Here is a 19367-nt window from a genome sequence, read left to right on the forward strand (position 1 = left end):
CTATTGAAAGAGATAGAGTAGTTTGGAGAGGTAGCAGGACTGAAAATAGAGAAAAAACTAAAGTGATAGTTCAAAATGTCACACAAAACCAAAAAGGAAAACTGGCAGAAGTGGAACTTCAAATAGTTAAGAAAGTTAAATACTTGGGAATATATTTAACAGCAAGATGTGCAACAATAAAAGAAGACAATTATATGAAACTAAGCAAATAAAATTTTGAAAAATGGAAAAACCTACACTTATCAATGTTGGGAAGGACTGCCATGGGAAAAATGAATATCCTCGGAACTTAACGATTGTCATCTGTTTTTTTATTTCCTTTAAAGAAAACGAAAGGCACCAACTGTACAATCTTCCAGAGTTTATTTCATGAAAATTTGCAGGCCAACCCTGGTCCCCACTTGGCTCAGATACGTGCAAACTTGGAAACGATTCAGATTCCCACCCCCTAACCCTCAAGCATCCAGGAACAGGTGAAGGCTCCCACAAGTGACACTATTGCACATGACTCCTGGGTAAAATGTGTTATGAAAGCACAGTCCAGAGTGAGATCCAGCATTATCAGCTCCTTCTTTGGGCCAGAGTAGATGATGAATCCCTTCTAGTGTCAGGTAGCACTTATCTTTCTTATTCAAGGTTACTTAGGCATTTTCAATTTTACCAAGAGGCTCCTCTTTTTACCTGTACAGCAGTTATGAGAATAAAAGGCATTTACAAGGCCAAATACAGAGCAAGGGTGATCCTAACAGTTAAGCAAACACAGACGAGATTTCATTTCAATACATGTACCGAATGCACCATGTTCAGGAAATACATAGAATTTCAAGCTGAAGACTGGCCAAACTCAGCAAGTGCTCAAGGCTGCAAGCTTGACAATCAAAACAGGAATTTAATACCGGTGAATCTAGCAAAACTGGAAAAATATGGAAGGCAGATGAGGTAGCAGGGAGAGCCACCATATGTCGGCTCCAAAATGCTATCCGTGCACCACGGACACTTCAACACAGTTAAAATAGGGACACTTTGTTCTAAACTAGAACTTGATCACTGAGGACACAATCTCTTCCCCACTCGGGAAACAGTAAAGATTCAGGTGGGAGTCGGAGCTGAACCCCTGCACGGTTCTGGGTGAGTAACATTCTTGCAACATGGAATCTTCTGAAGTTTTGAGTGCATCTCACCAGAGCTGAGTCTCTCGGATCTCTGATATTGTTTGGCTGGCTTTCTGTAATGCCTACAAAAGAGCAGAAGACTTGGCTGAAGACTCAGACATCACAACTAACCAGCATAGGGAAAGGAATAGTTTCATTAGTGTGATACTGAAAATTAATGCACTATATGCACAAAGCTAAAATGGCAAGTGTCAACTAGCTATCCGAGAAGTGGGCATCACTGATTTGAAAAAAAGACTGGTGGTAAGGGTGATGGGATTTGGAATAGGCTCCTAGGATCTTGGCCAGTCTTTCCCAACCTTACACCACCTTGTCTTGGAGCTGAAGCTAGATAACACATGGAGGGAGCCAAGGTGGAGAAGCTACTCAGGATGCTTTTAAGACTTTTAAAAGATTGGAACACAGCCATTTTCAGTCCCTGGGGAAAGAATTGTGACTTCCAGTTTGAGGAAGGATTTAAAGCAACAAACTGGTTCTGCCCCCAGTGAGCCAGAAACAGGTTTTTCTTTGGCCATCATTGAACCAGAGCTGACCTCTAAGTAACCCTGTCCTCCATTACCTTGAGCATATTGGCAGCCTCATTACGCTGCTGAGCCATGTCCTCGGACTCTGTTAGGAGCGTATCTAGAAGCTGGGGCTTATACAGTTGGCCCACAAGTTCACTCTGGAGGTGGTCCTTGACGTAGTTCACAAGGAAGTGCATCACAGTTTTGGGTACACTATAGGATGAAAAGCAGTAAGTTGATTTGGACACAGAGTGCTTAAAAGAAAGTCCCCAATTTCTTTATTGACAGTTATTGTTTAAGTATAATTTCATCTTTTCTATTGCTAGCAGAAAATACTGTAGCACTTTTGGCTTAGATAAAGTCCATCTGTAGTACTTCTCAAGTTATGTTTTGTTATTCAAAATACTTTGAGCTACATATGGAAACTGATGTGCCTGCAGAACATGAAATATCCTGATTATTGCAATAAGAAGCCACATACGTTAAAATGTATTGGAGTTACAGAAAATTTGTCAGAAACTGATCAAGAATTTTGAGAACAGCGGTTTCCCAAATCCCCAAACTTTTAAGGGATTGGGTTGAGGAAGAAAGGCTATCCTCTCATTCAAAAATGGCTAAAGTCTATTTTTCTACAAGGAGTTGCATAAAATAATTTTGTTAGTATTTATTAGGTTAGTCACTGCTTAATCTCAAACCTTCACTACCAGAATATCCATTTCTGAAGGAGTACTAAATCCAGATGCCACACTCAATCACTAATGCTGACCCTAATTTTCTGGTTAACCCACTTACCTATCCTGGATGCTTTTGCGCACAATGAGGAAGTAGGACTTAATAAGCCTCCGGATTACCTCACAGTCTCGTTGTTCACGCTGGCTTAGCTTCCGCGTTGCTGGCATGGGCTAGAGAGAGGCAAGGGAAATGGCCGTCAGCAGTGTTCACCAAATGCAATAGCAATTTAGCTGGGAGAGCAGCTACTCAAGACTCTACTCCCTTGGCTGAGATGATGATAAATATCTATTCCCCAACGTAGTATAGGCTCTCCTCTTGAACAGGGAGTTGGACTAGGTGACCTCCAAGGTCCCTTCCAACTCTTGTTATTCTGATGTACCCTTTTGCAGCAACCCATCCTGCCACATAAATACAAACCGAAGTTGTTTACATTATAGGCAAAAAACAATGACCTAAATAATGTACCTCTTATGCAAATACTGGCACTTCTTCCAATTCATCCTTATTATGTTTCTGCACTGCAACTCCTAGCAACATTCTTTGCTCCTAAAAGTAGCTTAGTTCTAGCCAGCCCACCCGCATTCTCCCTCCCTGTTCCTCCCAGGTTTATCCCGGCTGACCGTGTCCAGTAGATTGACTTCATGGGACCGGCTGGGGCTAGAATAGACCAAAGAGTGAGAGGATCCCTTAGGCCTATCATCAGTGCCAGGTTCTTCTGCTTTCTCACTTTTCCATCGCCAGGTACCATCTATAGCAGTGTCACTCTAGATTGGGAAATGCAAGAATTAGCTGCAAGTTAAGACAAAGGTAGTCATTAAGGAGAGGGGAGAGGGCATCCGTGAAAAGTTACCTTAGAATTGCTCACTGAGGCAGAGACCAGTGCGGTGTCTATAAAGTCAGGGTGCTTGGTATTAATGTAGGCCAGCTCAATGGCAACCAGGTTGTGTACCTAGGAGAGAGGCATTATTAGGCCTAGGGTATCTGATGGGGTGGCATTGGGCTCAATAATCCAAGATCCATAATGCCTAAGAGCTCTGAAACAAAACACCAGTCTTAAGTACCGTGTTTATTTCCAAGACAAATAAATAAAATAGGCCTCGCAAAGAGTCCGGAATAGTTCATAAAATAGAAGTAACCTAATATGTCATTTGGAAGTATATTCTGCTCTCCAGACAACATTGCAGTTAGCTGAAATGCTAGAAAACATCCTGGGCTCATAGTAGGAAATAGGTAGAGGCAGCAATAAAGTGCAACTTTATTACTTTGCTGCGTGGTGGTTTCAGACTAGCCATGTGGGAGTGAATATGCTACGCACTCTAAATTCCAGATACACCCACCAGCTTCAAAGCCTCAGGAAGAAATGTGCAGCAGCAAGGACCATTCCATACTTTCATTCATAGCAAAAAACAAAAAAAAGTTTCAATTACCATCTCATTGGTGATGGGCAGTCTCCTGCGAAGGACTCCTGTCACCACCTCCACAATGGCCTCATGTAACTTGGGGAAACGCAGCAACTCCTAAAGATTATTTTTGTTATTGTTTTTTTTTCCTTGAAAAGTGTGTGTGGGGGGGGGGAGGAAGAGAGTGTGTGTATAGAGAGGGAGGGAGAGAGAAGAACTTACAGAGGCTTAAAATGGATTCTCCAACGAACTTTTTTTTAATATTTCTGTACATGTTATGCACATATTAAAACATTAAAATAATCAAGATGTCTAAACTGTCATCTGTATTATCACAGTTAGTGTGACAGGCATCACAACACCTTTTCACACTTACAACCATTGCAGCATCCCCATGATCATGTGATCATGATTCAGATGCCTGGCAGCCGACTCATATTTATGACGGTTGCAGTGTCCTGGGGTCATGTGACCACCTTTTGACAAGCAAAGTCAATGGGGAACCCAGACTCAACGAACAACCGCCTTACTAACTTAACAACTGCAATTCACTTAACAATTGCATCAAGAAGAGTCATAAAGTGGGACAACTTTGGGTTCAATTGTGGTTGTAAGCTGAGGATGCTATCTTAAAAAGTTTCTAACAGTTGGGCATTTGGAAAGGTAACAACCAGCCCTCGAGAGTTCACATGCATCCAAATGCCGGTCCAGAACCCTCTCAAGAGCCCTTTCCTTCTTCTGGGGATGGAGCCTGGTTGTTCTCGGGCCCAGCGAGACGGTACCTGTGTGTTGTAGGTGGTGCAGTGTTGGATGATGCGCTGCAACTCCTCGTGCACGAGCTCCACGCAGCGAAGGCTTGGCTCCTCCAGTCGCTTGATCTGACGTTTCACCAGCAACTCAAAAGAGACCTCAGGAACAAAGAGGGCGGGGCGGGGACCCTGCCAGAGAGATGGAGAAGCATCTTCACCAACTGGTGGAAGGGAAAATCCTTTGCCAGAGGGACTCGAGGATCAGTTGAAGTCCTACGTAGCTCAGTCTCCCAAAACTCAGCATAACTTCAAATAGACACTTTTCAGCGTAACTAACTTTACCATGCATTTTGTTCCTGCCTCATGTGACTGGGCCAAAGTTTAGTTATAACATTGCCCAGTCAACAAAATGTCCTTTAAGCAGTGATTTCTTCTATAATTTAGAATAATTTAGCACAGTAGTTTCCAGGAGGACAAATTGATACTATACCAAAAGTATAGAAGACGACCTGCAAGAGAAAGGCTAGCTCTTGACTCTCAATGTAGAAGCAAAAAAGGACTGGACGTCTTGGGAGAAATTAAATATGCCAAGAAAGCACAGAATGTTTGGCTTCTGCTATCTTGCTTCTAAGTCAGGGCAGACAGACTCCCCCCTACCCTCCTCCTCCTTTGATATCAAAACATCTATCATTACAAACTGGATGATGAATGAAACTGGATGATGAACCAACTTAGAAATTAGAAGTTTCTTGATAAAACTATTAACCAGTGGACAGGCTTGCCTCCAGATGCTGTGGATGCTCCTTCACTGGAAGTTTTTAAGGAGAGATTGGACAGCCATTTGTCCAGAATGGTATATAGTCTCTTGCCTGAACAGAAATTTGCACTAGAAGTCCTAAGATCGCTTCCACTCTGTTGTTCTTTTAATCCTCTACCAGTCCTCTATTGTTGTTGAAGCAGGAGACAAGATCCGTTCTATTGATTCACTGGCTTTTAATAGCTTGGGTGTTTGTTTGGAAACTACAAATACTGAGATATACCCACAGATATCATATCAAAACATGTACATTTGGGGAATATTGTCCTTCTTCTGACTACATAAACAGTTTGCTTGCAGTAACTGCAATTGAATGCCATGCTTTCATTAGGGTAGGCAACCACTCTTAATTCTTATAATGCTCCAAGCCAAGATCTCATTACCCATTACTGTAGTTGGCAGGGGGAAAGAAGCTTGGCTTGTATCCACCTCTCTTCTAAATTATAGGAGCAGCAACATTTTAGGTGAACTCTGAACACTTCTGTTACTACAACTTTTTCTTGTGTAATTGGAGCCTAAGTAAAAAAGGAGAACATGGATGAAAGCGAAAGATAAGACAGCCTTGTATTAGAGGACAAGATTGATCGTATTAACTTACTGTGGCATTTCTAATGGCTGTCAAAATGTCCAGCATCGTAAGTCCAGCCAGCGGATCAATGGACTCCAGAGTGCGTCCAAAGGTTTCATGGAAAATGTAGCACATCCGAGCACCGCCGCACCTGGGCAATAGAGAAGCAGATCAGCCGCAGCATCCCACTGCCAGCTTATTTATCCCACATTCAGCTCCATCACCGTATCGTTCACTAGAGGCTTCACTCACAACTCGGAGGTCTCAATGTTGCGTGCTGTACCCTCAATGGTGTTGCAATACTCAGTGGCAAACTTAGTGATGATCTGAAGCAAAGTGGCATTCTTGTCTTCGATAGGCTGCCCATAGCTCTGTAGCACTGACTGGTACTGAGCTATGAGCACATTCACTCGTGTCTTCAGCTCAGGCAGGCAGTCACGGATATGGTGCATCAGCAGCCTGGAAAAGGTAGAAGGGCGTCAGCCTGGCCAATTTAAGGAAAGCACCCCTACTTTCAGGAATAAAGATTCCAAGTGACCAAAGGAATGTGTTGGAGAGGACAGTACTAGGCAAAACGGCCCAACATTCAGGTGACCAAAAGAAAGACTCATGTCATTCACTTGAGCCGAATCTTCCCTTCCTGGCTAAACAAGATTGAAGCAAGGGGAAAACCGGAGTCGATTCCAACCTTCTATGTGTTATGCTATATTTGTACTCTGCTGCTGAGTGGTTTAATGATTTTAGGAACAGGAAAGATGGTATTCTGGAAAGTTGCAATTCAGGTTGAAAACGCTTCCGAGGGATTCTTCATATACAAATGCTGAGGCAAGGCAAGGAGGAGCTCACACATAATCCCGGGCTTCAAAATAACACCCAGCATTTCTGCCCAGAATACTTCTTACAATTCCTAGCTCCTACTTTGCTATTTTAATACTAGTTGAAGTTTTAACAGAAGAGGTATAAATGTAGCTCAGGGTTCAACTGTGGACTCCTTAGTGCTATATGAGCTTGGTTATTTGCTTGCAGAGCTCTCATTACCCAACAGTTATAATCAGTGTTAATGGTTACGTGGTTTGTTTCATTTCTATATGGTAGCTTGCCTTACCAGCGTGGGTAGCAGTGTGGTTTTCTTGCCCAGATAAGCAGGAATTAACATCAGACAATCCATCAAGCAGAAAACAACAGCCTAATCAAGGAGAAAAGTACACCACCAACACTGGGAGACCAAACTACTGTATATAAACAGGGAGCAAAACCCCATACTCCCTCACACTGATGTTACCTAGTTGGGTAACAAAACATCTACAAGCAAATAACCATGTTCAGAGAGCACTAAGAACTCCACACTTGAGATTTTGTTTTAAAGCTGACCTGTGCCGGGCTGAACATTTTCATGGGCACCAGATCCTATGCCCAATGAATATGTCAGTCTTGGGGACACAGGGATGCTGTTTAGGTGTTCCTTCCTAAAAAAAAAAACAACCTAAAAAGATAAGGCTTTCAGCGCTCTAGATCATGATGATTAGATCTTACAACCATCACAGGCTGTCAGCCTCTCAGTACTAATTGCTAGGAAGTCTAATCAGGAATGATGCAGTTGCTGCTTCTCCCAAGAGACTGCTGCTGAGTTGTTGACGGAACAGAAATGACTCAGTTGAATCCACTAAGGCTCTCATCTTCAGAGTAAAGGACAGGAGTGGTTCTTTTCTACACAGAAGATCCTAAAGCAGTGGGGTCCCATTCTACCTGGGGTTTCCTGGTCAATCCCTAACCACACCCAGTCCCTTCTCACCTGTTGAGAGTTTTGGCCAAATGACGGGTGCCGTTGCGATTGGCAAGTGAAGGGTATTTCTTCTGCATGAATCCTTGCTCATCCTGCAGAGACTCACTGATGCTCTTGTTACTGTTGATATCATGTTGACTCCTAGCACAGGAAGCAAAAATACCATCTAGACAATTAACAGAATCTGCCTGATGGATTCACCCACCCGCAACAACCTGCTCTGGCAAAGAACAGGGTTTGCAATCAGATGCCCTCTCCATCTAGCATAGGAACCACCCTCTAGGTCCTTTGGTTCCCTGTATGCATCATCACCACTGACCTGTTGACCACCCCAATGATGCCTAGTTTGACAGGAATAACCCGGCCCATCAGTACATCCAGGGCATCAGTCCCAGCATCCATCAGATCTAGCTTGGTGATCACAGCCAGTGTCCTTCGACCTGCAGAGAGTGATATCCAGTCAGTGATATCAGAAGGGGAAAGGGGGAGGAGTGACAGAGACTGTTCCTTTATTCCTTGTGTGCTTCCCCCCAAGACTATATATCTTTTGCATTCATTCAATTTATGTATTTCTAATTTAGGTTGTTGGTAAGACTGCCCAATTCATTAGGGATTCTGGGTGATGTACAAATTAAAAACAAGACTGTAGTTCATTAATCCAAGAAAACAACCAGAGGATCGCAATAGGAGGAATAAACATACACTATAAATACACCAATATACCGTAATCTAATCCAGGTGGAACCCACTCGTGTTTTCCCCATTCTATCCCACAGCCTGGGAAAAAAGCCAGGTTTTCAAATCCGAAAAGACTGAGCATTAGAAGTCTTCAGGGATGGTGTTCCAGAGGGCAGCTGTTACAACAGAGAGGCGGGCTTCCTAAGGCACTCAGGTGGCCTTGTCTGACCAATGGAATCTGGGGCAAGCCCATTGTGTTGGATCTTACAGAATGGAAAAAAATAAGGGGAGAAAAGTGCTCCCTCAGCTCACCCTCTCACCCATCTGTGCTTTATTCCCCTTCTTATTGATCAGCCATCAATGAAGAACAGATCTTAACATCCAGACAGCAAATAAATATCCAGTTCTGCTCTGCTGGCATTACTAAATCAGACTCCCCTGAGCTTCAAAAATAGAGGACTATTTTATAACATCCCATGGTTCTCCATATGGACTATTGGCATCATAATTTCCTGATTTCTCCTCCTCAAGTACAAACATAATCATACCATCAGGGTCAACATCCCGTGCTAGTTTGAGGGCTTCTGATGTGGCCATGTCAGTATTGGCAGCAGTGACAGCCAGGATTAAGCAGTTTGGGTTGGAGATGTAGGATAAGATCATATCTCGGACTTGATTCTCAATATCAGGAGGCTGATCTCCAATAGGCACCTGTGATATTGCAAAGGCTGGATTTGAAAGATTTTATCAGTCACCCAAGGCCTAAAGTATCATGCAGCAAAATGTAAAAAATATAACACATGTTATTAAGAGATCAAAGTTACTATGAAATTAGAAAAGGACAAACTTAGAAAACTCCCTTATGTTTACTTCCACTCTGAATTGAGAAGGCTAATAATGCAAGACAAACTGCATCACACCATACTAAGCGCTCTTGTTTACTGCTCGGTTTCTACCCAAGAGAAGAACAGAGAAGAGGGAGCAAGGACTCTTGATTTATATCACTCACTAGGAAGAAAAACAACTAAGTTGGAGATGCAAAAGGACTCCTGAATTCACATATCTGCAGCCTAAAAACATGAATGCATGTATTTAAGAAATATGCCCTTCCAATTCCTAACTGTATTATCTTCAGTAAAGACCATATCCTCTAATCCAGGAACATTTCTGTGGACTGAAAGGAAGAACATGTTTCTAGTTCTCACGGCTGCTGAACATTATTCTAGAATCTAGGAACTAACAAAACATGCTTTAGAATTGATTTAGCAGCAGCAGTAAATTTAGATACGTGAGGTCAAGAAGTGGTTCAAATTGTAAAAGGCTGAGAGGTGTTTGTACATGCCCCTTCTCCATGCTCAGAAAAAAAACAAATTAAACAAAAGCATTCCATATGTTGATCTATTTTATATAGCCTGCAAAATTCAATTGAAAAATAATACATATTTATTTTAAGCATAAACCTACATCGGTGAGATCCAGAAGCTTGAAGAGAATCACATGGGCTTTTAGTTTTTCTAATAAGCAAATGAGAAAAATGGGATTCTTTTGCTCCAGACCAGGACCAGATCTATGCCAAGCACTGAGGCTGCCTCAAATAAACACACCTTTCCATTGAAGCTGACTCTAGTTAAAACAAAGCTACCAATATTGTTTCTATCACCCATACAAAGGTGACTAATTTCATTTCAAGCACAAAATTCCAGCCCAAACCACACAACCTTCCAGTTGTAGCCACAGGATTTGGGGAGTTTTCCTGTGAGAGGTTAGGCCTTCAATAGAAACTCTTTTCTGAAACTAATATAGTGGTGTGCTAAGAACAGTCAATCCTACATCTGTTGTTCATTTACACTCTTTTTATCTTCTGCTCATCATCACTGTAACCCAGTTTTCCTTCTGGTCCAATGTGACCAAATGGTTAAAAGAAGTGGTCTTGAGGAAAAAGTGGTAGATAGGAGAAAGGAGGGAGACCATCCATCACGTGGTACATTGGTGCCCAAGGCTACACATTGCCCAGATATTGATGATGAAGTTCTGCCTTTAAAGTCTTTGGGAAGTCTACTAATAATCTATAACTTCTAGGTCTCTCTTAAGACATGGGCGATAGAAAGCACCATTTCTAAGTGACTCACCTTGGTGATCCCTGGAAGATCTACCAGTGTCAAGTTAAGCACATGGGGTGAATAGATCTTCAAGTACAGGGGTTCTGGACTGATTCCCTGGAAGCAAGAAAAGCTATTAGAGAAAGACGCAAAAAGGCATTTGGACCCAAGGACTCTCACACCAAGAGAGAATAACTCAGAGAGTTAGTACCTTATTAGTCCCAGTCATTCGCTCGGTTTCAATCTCAATTTCCTGACGAATCTCATAGAAATCCATAAAAGTCTGACGAAAAAGAACAAAGGGAAATGTTTCCAACATCAGAAGAGCTACAGGAGAACGTGCAAGGACACTTGCTTTCCTGCTCTTTTATTGATCCTCTTCCACATCTTGCCTGCTTGTGGCAGAACTGGAGCAGGGAACAGACAGCAGAAGAGGAGAAATCAAGAAAGAATGGAGCACGGGAAGTACTCCACCTCAAATATTTAAAATATAATGCATCATGTTATATAATAATAACTTTGAATAAAAAGCAAAAGCCAAAAACCCTCCAAACTTTCTGGCAAAAACAACACTCAGCAGCTGCAGAATATAGAAAAGAGATGTGGGGGCTTGAAAGTGCTTGGTTTTCATCCCATAAACACATTGTTGAAAACAATGGCTTTAATTCCCGGTGAGCTTAGGACAAGGCACAGAAGAGACAACCTTGGGAAGAAGTGAATTTAAAAAGAGGAATAAAGTATAGGAGTTGATATTCTTTCAACATAAAGAATGGAATCACTACCTCTGGCAGTGTACACATAAAATGCCTTTGGCGTTGGACATAAAATCTGAGAATGTGGAGGATCAACACTTAGCACACGGCATGGAGAAGTGTCTACAAGCCATATGTAAGTTACAACATGCCAAATGAGTCAACTTACTTAGTTGAGCACTAAGCACAGTTTGACAGCTTTCTTCTAACACATTTGTAAGATCTGGAAGATAACAAATCCTTATCTGCATGCTTTATGTATTTATGTACATTTAGATCTTTTTTAAAAAAAAGAAGACATGAAGAGATTTATTTTTTTCCAGTAGTAGTAAAAGATAGTCAAAAGAAAGCTCCATGGAAAAGAAAAAAATATCCAGAGATAACTATTGGATTTCTTTTTCAGACAGAATTCTTTTTTGACTGCTCCCTTCAGGATCAGAGATTTGGAAGTGGGTAGTCAGGCCATCAAGACCTTCCCCTGCTAGACAGGTGGCTATTCAGTCTCAACTTAAACACACTCAATGTAAAGGAAAATACACTGCTCAAAAAAATAAAGGGAACACTTAAACAACACAATGTAACTCCAAGTCAATCACACTTCTGTGAAATCAGACTGTCCACTTAGGTAGCAACACTGATTGACAATCAATTTCACATGCTGTTGTGCAAATGGAACAGACAACAGGTAGAAAACATAGGCAGTTAGCAAGACATCCCCAATAAAGGAGTGGTTCTGCAGGTGGTGACCACTTCTCAGTTCCTATGCTTTCTGGCTGATGGTTTGGTCACTTTTGAATGCTGGCGGTGCTGTCACTCTAGTGGTAGCATGAGACGGAGTCTACAACCCACACAAGTGGCTCAGGTAGTGCAGCTCATCCAAGATGGCACATCAATGCGAGCTGTGGCAAGAAGGTTTGCTGTGTCTGTCAGAGTAGTGTCCAGAGCATGGAGGCGCTACCAGGAGACATGAAGGAGGCCGTAGGAGGGCAACAACCCAGCATCAGGACCGCTACCTCCGCCTTTGTGCAAGGAGGGACAAGAGGAGCACTGCCAGAACCCTGCAAAATGACCTCCAGCAGGCCACAAATGTGCATGTGGCTGCTCAAACAGTCAGAAACAGACACCATGAGGGTGGTATGAGGGCCCAATGTCCACAGGTGGGGGTTGTGCTTACAGCCCAACACCATGCAGGACGTTTGGCATTTGCCAGAGAACACCAAGATTGGCAAATTCGCCACTGGCGCCCTGTACTCTTCATAGATGAAAGCAGGTTCACACTGAGCACATGTGACAGACATGACAGGGTCTGGAGACGCTGTGGAGAACGTTCTGTTGCCTGCAATATCCTCCAGCATGATTGGTTTGGCAGTGGGTCAGTAATGGTGTGGGGTGGCATTTCTTTATGGGGCCACACAGCCCTCCGTGTGCTCACCAGAGGTAGCCTGACTGCCATTAGGTACTGAGATGAGATCCTCAGACCCCTTGGAAGACCATATATTGGTGCCGTTGGCCCTGGGTTCCTCCTAATGCACAACGCTAGACCTCATGTGGCTGGAGTGTGTCAGCAGTTCCTGCAAGACGAAGGCATTGATGCTATGGACTGGCCCACCTGTTCCCCAGACCTGAATCCAATTGAGCACATCTGGGACATCATGTCCATCCACCAATGCCACGTTGCACCACAGACTGTCCAGGTGTTGGGGGATGCTTTAATCCAGGTGTGGGGGGAGATCCCTCTGCTACCTCATCAGGAGCATGCCCAGGCGTTGTAGGGAGGTCATACAGGCATGTGGAGGCCACACACACCACTGAGCCTCATTTTGACTTGTTTTAAGGACATTACATGAAAGTTGGATCAGCCTGTAGTGTTTTTTTCCACTTTTTGAGTGTAACTCCAAATCCAGACCTCCATGGGTTGCTAAATTTGATTTCCATTGATAATTTTTGTGTGATTTTGTTGTCAGTACATTCAACTATGTAATGAACAATGTATTTAATAAGAATATTTCATTCATTCAGATCTAGGATGTCTTCTTTTTGTGTTCCCTTTATTTTTTTGAGCAGTGTAATTGGTTACTTTGATTTATTTTAAAACATTCAATCAGAATCTGTCTTATCATTTAAATGCATTATTCTGAGTCCTATGCTCTGGAACAAGCCTTAGACACCATCTGTATGAAGTATTTTCAAATATTTGAAAAACACTACCATACTCTCCTTAGTTGTTTTTTTTCTCAAGGCCAAACATACTCAGCTCCTTCAATCTCTAATCATATAATTTATTTTCTGGTACCCAGATTATCTTCTTGGCCCACTGTAGCCTTTTTTTTTTTTTTTTGGAAACCTTCTGAAAGTATAGTGCCCAGAACTGCATGCAATAGGTGAAGAGCTGACCACTGCAGAATTGAGAAGCATTATTTCCAGTAATTTGGAAATTACCAACTGATCCATCCAAAAACTGTATTTCTCTAGTGCAGCAGACCCACATCACACTGCTGACCCTATATTCTGTTTGCAAGCAATGTTTATTGCAAGATTCTTTTCATAAATATCATTATCATCTCCTACATCTATGGATTTTTTTCTTTCATAAGTGAAGAACTTTCTATTTGCCTGTAATATTATCTCTATCTTCAGTTCATTTCTCCAACATATTAAGATTTTTGACATTATAAATTCTGCTTAGTGAAAGACTGGAATGGATATCTATTTCCCTCCCCCTTTTTGGGCTCTCCTTCTGCCTGGCATCCACTATTGGGATATTTTCTTAATATTTTGTACAAGATAATAAGGCAAAAATATTGTCGTAACTGGAAGGAATTCTGCCACCAATTAAGAAAAAATCACTGACTGTGATATTACTAAGTATAACCTTACATGCCCTTGTCCTCTCTTCTTTGGGTCCTAAAATCCATGGTTAAACAGGGTAACCCTAAATGGACATGAATAACAGGAGATATATAGGAAAAAGTCAACAATAACCTTTTTCTCACAACAGGCCTTCAAATCAAAAAGAAAACAAGTAAATGATTAAGTTCACACATCATGCTAAGACACATTACAAACAATCATTAAAAGGAAGCCATCACTCAACATGATGCAGAAATCCAGTCATCAAACATACAAGAGGAGACAAGCAGGACAAAGCAAACTGTGCACAGAAGTAGAACTCTTTCTTTCTCTCTACTCTCCACCTCAATTATCTTACATGTGCCACAGAAAGGAATGCCTCTTCCTTATATGGGCTGCCTCAAGATGCCTCATTTTATCCCCACTTCTTACAAGAAAATTTAGATAGTTGTTTTTTTTTAAAAATGAGAAAAATTGATACAATTTTTTGAAAAGACAGATTGTCCTCATCCCTCAAACACCATTATTCCCCCCCCCCCACCGAAATGTCACTGTGTTTCCCTTGGGGAGGGCATTTTTCCCTATTAATGTGAGGCGCTTTTTTGCCATATTAGGCAGCCACCTAGTTTACCAATTGGCCTGAGCTGACTCTAACCATAAATAGTTCCACATTTACCTCACCCACTCAGTACCTTGTGCTTGCAGTGCAGGAAAGTGGCCCATTCCTCTGGCTGAGCAACTGCAGACAAAAAGCAAAATAAAAGACATATGAGAATATTTCCAGGACCATTTTCCTACAAGACAACACCCTGGTCAGTTTAGTTTGTGACTAAGTGAGAATCTGAATTTGTGTCTCCCTAGCCTTACTCTGACACTTGTAACCATTCTTCTATGCTGTCTGTTGGTGTTTGATTTTGCTTCTATCAAAAATGTCAGATAAAATAACTAACAGTTGAACCAGTGAAAAACTGACAGCTCACTGACGCAAAAATGTCCAACTTTACCAAACATACTCTTTCTGTATGAAGCAACAACACTCCACCCAGTATTCCCAGATGCTGAATTTAGGTAGTATAGTCAGAATCAGGCAGCACCAGCCTTTTAGCTTGTACCAATGAAATAATTTCTACAAGTTGCTTCCTGATCAATTCTTGTTTGTCATCATGCAAAGGAACTGTCTTGGATTACTAACGTTCACTAGGGATGAAGAATCTTGATATCAGCCCTCAGTAAATCATTCCTCTGAACAAAAAGATACTGGAAGAGGAAGAAACTTAGGCCTGTCCACTGATCTCATGCAGCAGCATCTGCAGCAAATTGCGGTAACACCAAAATGAGGGTATAGGCACACCAATGGCATTATGTAAATGCCATGATTCTATACTTGCACTGCGGAGTCTGATGCAAGTATAAGTCACAGCAGCAGTATGATGAGATCAGGCACATTTCAGACACAAATACCCATACAGTACTATGCAATACTATGCAGGACGCTCAAGCCAATATAGCTCTTGAGATGACAAAATTACTGTAACTCATTCCAACTCAACCTTTTTCACAAATGATACATGTCCCAGGTTAATATTGCAAGATCCAATCTGGGTCAGTTACTGGGACCAGAGGTTTTGTCTGGGAAGGGAACTTCTTAGCAGAAGTTGCTATAGCAACTAGACAGAAGTTCCATGAAGATGACCCCCAGCACAAGTTCGAAAGCTCAGAAGGCAAAACCTCTGGTCCTAGTGTTCAATCTTTTCAGCCAACAAATAATATGATTTACACTCAAGTACTGGAAGACAGAGATCAAGCCAGCCCTTTCTAGGTAATCATATTCCATCTTCTGATCAGAGTTACAGAGGTGACGTTCTGAAGCTCACATCTCTGTTTTACTTTGCCACTAAGAGAAGTAACTTTGCCCTTACCACTTTCTCCAGTAGCTTTCCGCCTCCTCTCCTCCAGGGTTGGCACATGGACCAGCTGCAAGACTAGGGGGCGGCGTGTGACAATTCCAGAGCCACGTGGCAAGAAATCCCGACCAACAATGCTCTCTAGCACTGAGCTCTTCCCACTACTCTGTGGAAATAAGTAGCATTACAGGTAGAAAAAGAAAAGTCTTACCTGGGTAAAAAAGGTTAGAACAACATATTATAAAAATAGTTCCAACATCTCATGTTGATTTACCTCCTTGCATATTCACAAACTAGCTCGATAACCATGCTTTGCTACGAAACTGTGTGATTGGGCTTAGTTTTGAGGGAGGAAAATGGGGGGAATTCTGCCTCTGCCTACCAGCATCCATCGGTATTCATCTGGCTAGCGTCCTGTCAGTGTGAGAGTTGCGGGCTGTTTGGAAACTGAAGCAGTATTTGCTGTGTGAGCAAGGAGACAGCAAGGAGTCTGGGCGTGGCTTAGCTCAACTGTTTGGTGCTGTTAAACTAAAACTGAAACTCCTCTGCTCATGTTTTGCATTTGGAAGAGATTTCTTTTCAGGTGGGGAGGGGGAGTAGAACTCCTTAGCATCAGTGTGTGTGCTAATAATAATATAGGAAATACTAATGCTCTGATGGTCATTTTGAAAAATCCTCTCTTAGTGAGCACCTAGAAGCCAAGAGGAACATACGTGCCAAATTTCAAGTTTGTAGGCTTTACAGTTCTGGAGATTTTGATGCATGTATTTCACTTGTGTGTGTGTGTGTGTGTGTGTGTGTGTGTGTGTGTGTGTGTGTATACATACATATATATATATATACATACATATATACATACATATACATATACATACATATGAAGTTAGATTCATTCATTCTCTTCTGAAACTTGCCTGTTAATAGGGCAGGTGATATTTTCAGCTCCTGCTTTATCTTTAAATAGAAGTTTGTTTAGCTGACAAAGTTTTAGCCACTGATTTAACCATTTGTCCCGCTGCAAACCGCGGTATTTAGAACGGGCATGGATTAAATCTCAATGGAGGCAGAACCTCACCTGAGAACCAACTACCACGATTTGGGGCAGCTGTATGATTTCGGCTCCCACCGTGTTGAAAATCTCTTGCAGCTTATTGATCACAGGGATGAGAGTCTCCATAATGACGACGGTGCAGCTGGTGGAAAATGGAGCCCTTATTCCCTAGAAAGTAAAGGGGACGGTTAGTCAAAAGGCAAAGGGAAGTCGCGGGAAGCCCATTGCCATTATGGAGCCCTGTTTTCTCCCTTCCCCTCCAAAGACCACGCCGTCCCATTTCTCCGAGTAAAGGCCTGCTGAGCCGTGCCCGACAAATCCAGCCCAAATAACGGAGCCGAGCATCCAATACTCACCCTTAGGCTACTTACACTGACTCCGGATACAGCTCCATTCACGCCGCAATCAGGAAACATTTCCCCGATTTGCCCGCCTCGTTCCCTACCTGTATTGCTCAAGATCTTCGACCTACTTGATTTCTATAGGTTTTTCGTCTGTCCATCAAGTAAGTCTTCAGCTCTATTGGAGAATAAAAATTTTCCAGGGCGAGGTTATGTTTTCATTGGCCAAATCGGGAACAAATCGTACCCTCCTTTTTGAAAGCTTGTCAAATACACGACCATAGAGAGAAAGTTACAAGAGATAGAAAGGTCTTAGCAACCGAAACCATAGCAACAGAAAAGAATTCTCTCTTGTGAGATGGCGAGTAAGCGAAAAAACCTTTTCGGAACGACGGTTAAACTGATGGCGGCTTCCAACAGCCTCTGTTTTGTTAGTCAGCCCTTGTATTTTTTAAATTAAAATACTGAAAATGAATTATTTTACTTTCGTTGTGATAGCAGCTGGGCTAATTAATATCTTGGTCGGTGCTGGTTAGGATTTATGGGGATTTTAGTCCAACTCATTTCGCAGCTCTGGCTCGGGGAAGACTTGTAAATTAGATACAAAAGGAAGCTGAAATCGACATAGCTTTTTTGTGTGTGGTCCATTCGAGTCTGTATTGACTCTTGGTGACTATACGGACAAGTCCATACAATTTTCTTGCCATCGTTTTTGGGTATGGCATTAATATTTGCTCCAACATACCTTACTTCAATATGGATTAGCAATGAAAATCCAAAATTCCACTATAGTAAAACAGTGAAGATTTTAAGATCTGGGCAAGTTTAATCATTGCACAAAGTCATATAATGTTATGTGAGTTTATAAATTTGATTAATAAATAATAAACATAGCCTGTTTGGTTTACCTTTGATTCTCACCAGGCTCAAGGTTGACTCAGCCTTCCATCCTTCTGAGGCCGGTAAAATGAGATCCAAGATTGTTGAGGGCAATATGCTGACTCTGTAAACTGCTTAGAGAGGGCTGTAAAGCACTGAGAAGCAAAATATAACTGCTATTGCTACTTTAGCAGATTATTCAAATTCCACCATTATAACTTGGATATCTATGATTAATGGCCTAGCATGCCAGGATGAATCCATCTAAATGTTTATTTGAAAAGTCATGACTAAACTATGGTTCAGCATGATATGTGAGCCCCTTTCTAATTCAAACGGTGGTAGGGTGTATTCTTTTCCCATGTTTATAATTGGAAAGTTAGCCATATCTGAACAAGTGCTGAAAAAATAAAAACCAGTTATTTGTACTTTCAAGTAGTGGTGGGGAGAATCTGCACTACACTGCCTGCGTTTTTTAAAAAATACACTTGTTTTCAATAAGCAAATGATTCACCATATACAGTGTAATATTACAGTGTAATATTTAGAGTGTGAATATGAGACACCAACTATGATAGTTTAGGACTAACGATTACCAGAAGGGTTAGTAATTCTGGAGACTCTGCCATGACATAAGAGCTTTATGAAGCTGAGGTCACAGATTAGCCTTTTGTGAGCTCAAAAGTTCCATCCTGGATGTCCCAGATTCTCCCACAGTAGCCTTAACATTTAACAGAAATGAAGATGGGGCATCTATTCAGGCTGTATGTTATCTTCCAGCTACTTCTGTCTTCCTCTTCCTCTTCCCACTGTAAGCAACAACATGCCAATGTAGTAGACTTGAGTCCTTTCCCCTCTTTGGGAAGACAGAGAGAGAGGTCTATGCAACCTCAATATTCATATTTTTTCGAGTTGTGATATATTTAAGTTGGAAGACTCAAGAACCAATATATTATTTAGAAGTTTGAACTATATTGTTATATGCTGAACATTGTAAATTCACAGCCGCCAATTCTTTAGTTGATGTTGGTCTTTATATGTGTTCAGTTCTTCCCAAGAACCTAGAATATTGTAATCTACTGGCAT

The 19367-nt window shown here is 41.8% G+C and overlaps 1 protein-coding gene across 5 annotated transcripts; it reads right to left on the bottom strand.

The window, feature by feature from the left end:
- Positions 1-346: 346 nt before the first annotated feature.
- On the bottom strand, positions 347-17527 carry LOC113443284 (dynamin-1-like protein). Of its 5 annotated transcripts, none has more exons than XM_087925823.1 (18): positions 17507-17527; positions 17086-17229; positions 16026-16176; positions 14799-14845; positions 10716-10787; positions 10535-10621; positions 8954-9116; positions 8047-8167; positions 7737-7868; positions 6197-6403; positions 5975-6095; positions 4593-4748; positions 3838-3927; positions 3261-3359; positions 3031-3174; positions 2471-2580; positions 1732-1891; positions 347-1234 (listed from the first exon to the last, which is right to left on the bottom strand). In XM_087925823.1, exons 2-18 carry the CDS (start codon positions 17185-17187, stop codon positions 1178-1180), a joined length of 2019 nt encoding a protein of 672 aa, XP_087781949.1. In that variant the 5' UTR covers positions 17188-17229; positions 17507-17527; the 3' UTR covers positions 347-1177. The 5 variants fall into 5 exon arrangements, with proteins under 5 accessions (XP_087781949.1, XP_026567183.2, XP_026567182.2 ...); XM_026711398.2 differs by lacking the exon at positions 17507-17527 and adding an exon at positions 17418-17506 and having other exon boundaries at positions 16026-16171; XM_026711397.2 differs by lacking the exon at positions 17507-17527 and adding an exon at positions 17418-17499.
- Positions 17528-19367: the final 1840 nt, after the last annotated feature.

This window comes from Pseudonaja textilis, chromosome 2 (genome assembly GCF_049901715.1).
Source record: "Pseudonaja textilis isolate UNSWEBS1 chromosome 2, rPseTex1.2, whole genome shotgun sequence".
NCBI lineage: Eukaryota > Metazoa > Chordata > Lepidosauria > Squamata > Elapidae > Pseudonaja > Pseudonaja textilis.

Excerpts from the sequence above, each read along its gene's own strand:
- LOC113443284 (XM_026711397.2), bottom strand. The coding sequence starts at position 17,477 with ATGTTTCCTGATTGCGGCGTGAATGGAGCTGTATCCGGAGTCAGTGTA. Across the intron at positions 6,096-6,196 it reads AACATTGAGACCTCCGAGTT|GTGCGGCGGTGCTCGGATGT; the intron begins GTGAGTGAAGCC and ends TCTATTGCCCAG. Across the intron at positions 1,235-1,731 it reads AGGCTGCCAATATGCTCAAG|GCATTACAGAAAGCCAGCCA; the intron begins GTAATGGAGGAC and ends GCTCTTTTGTAG.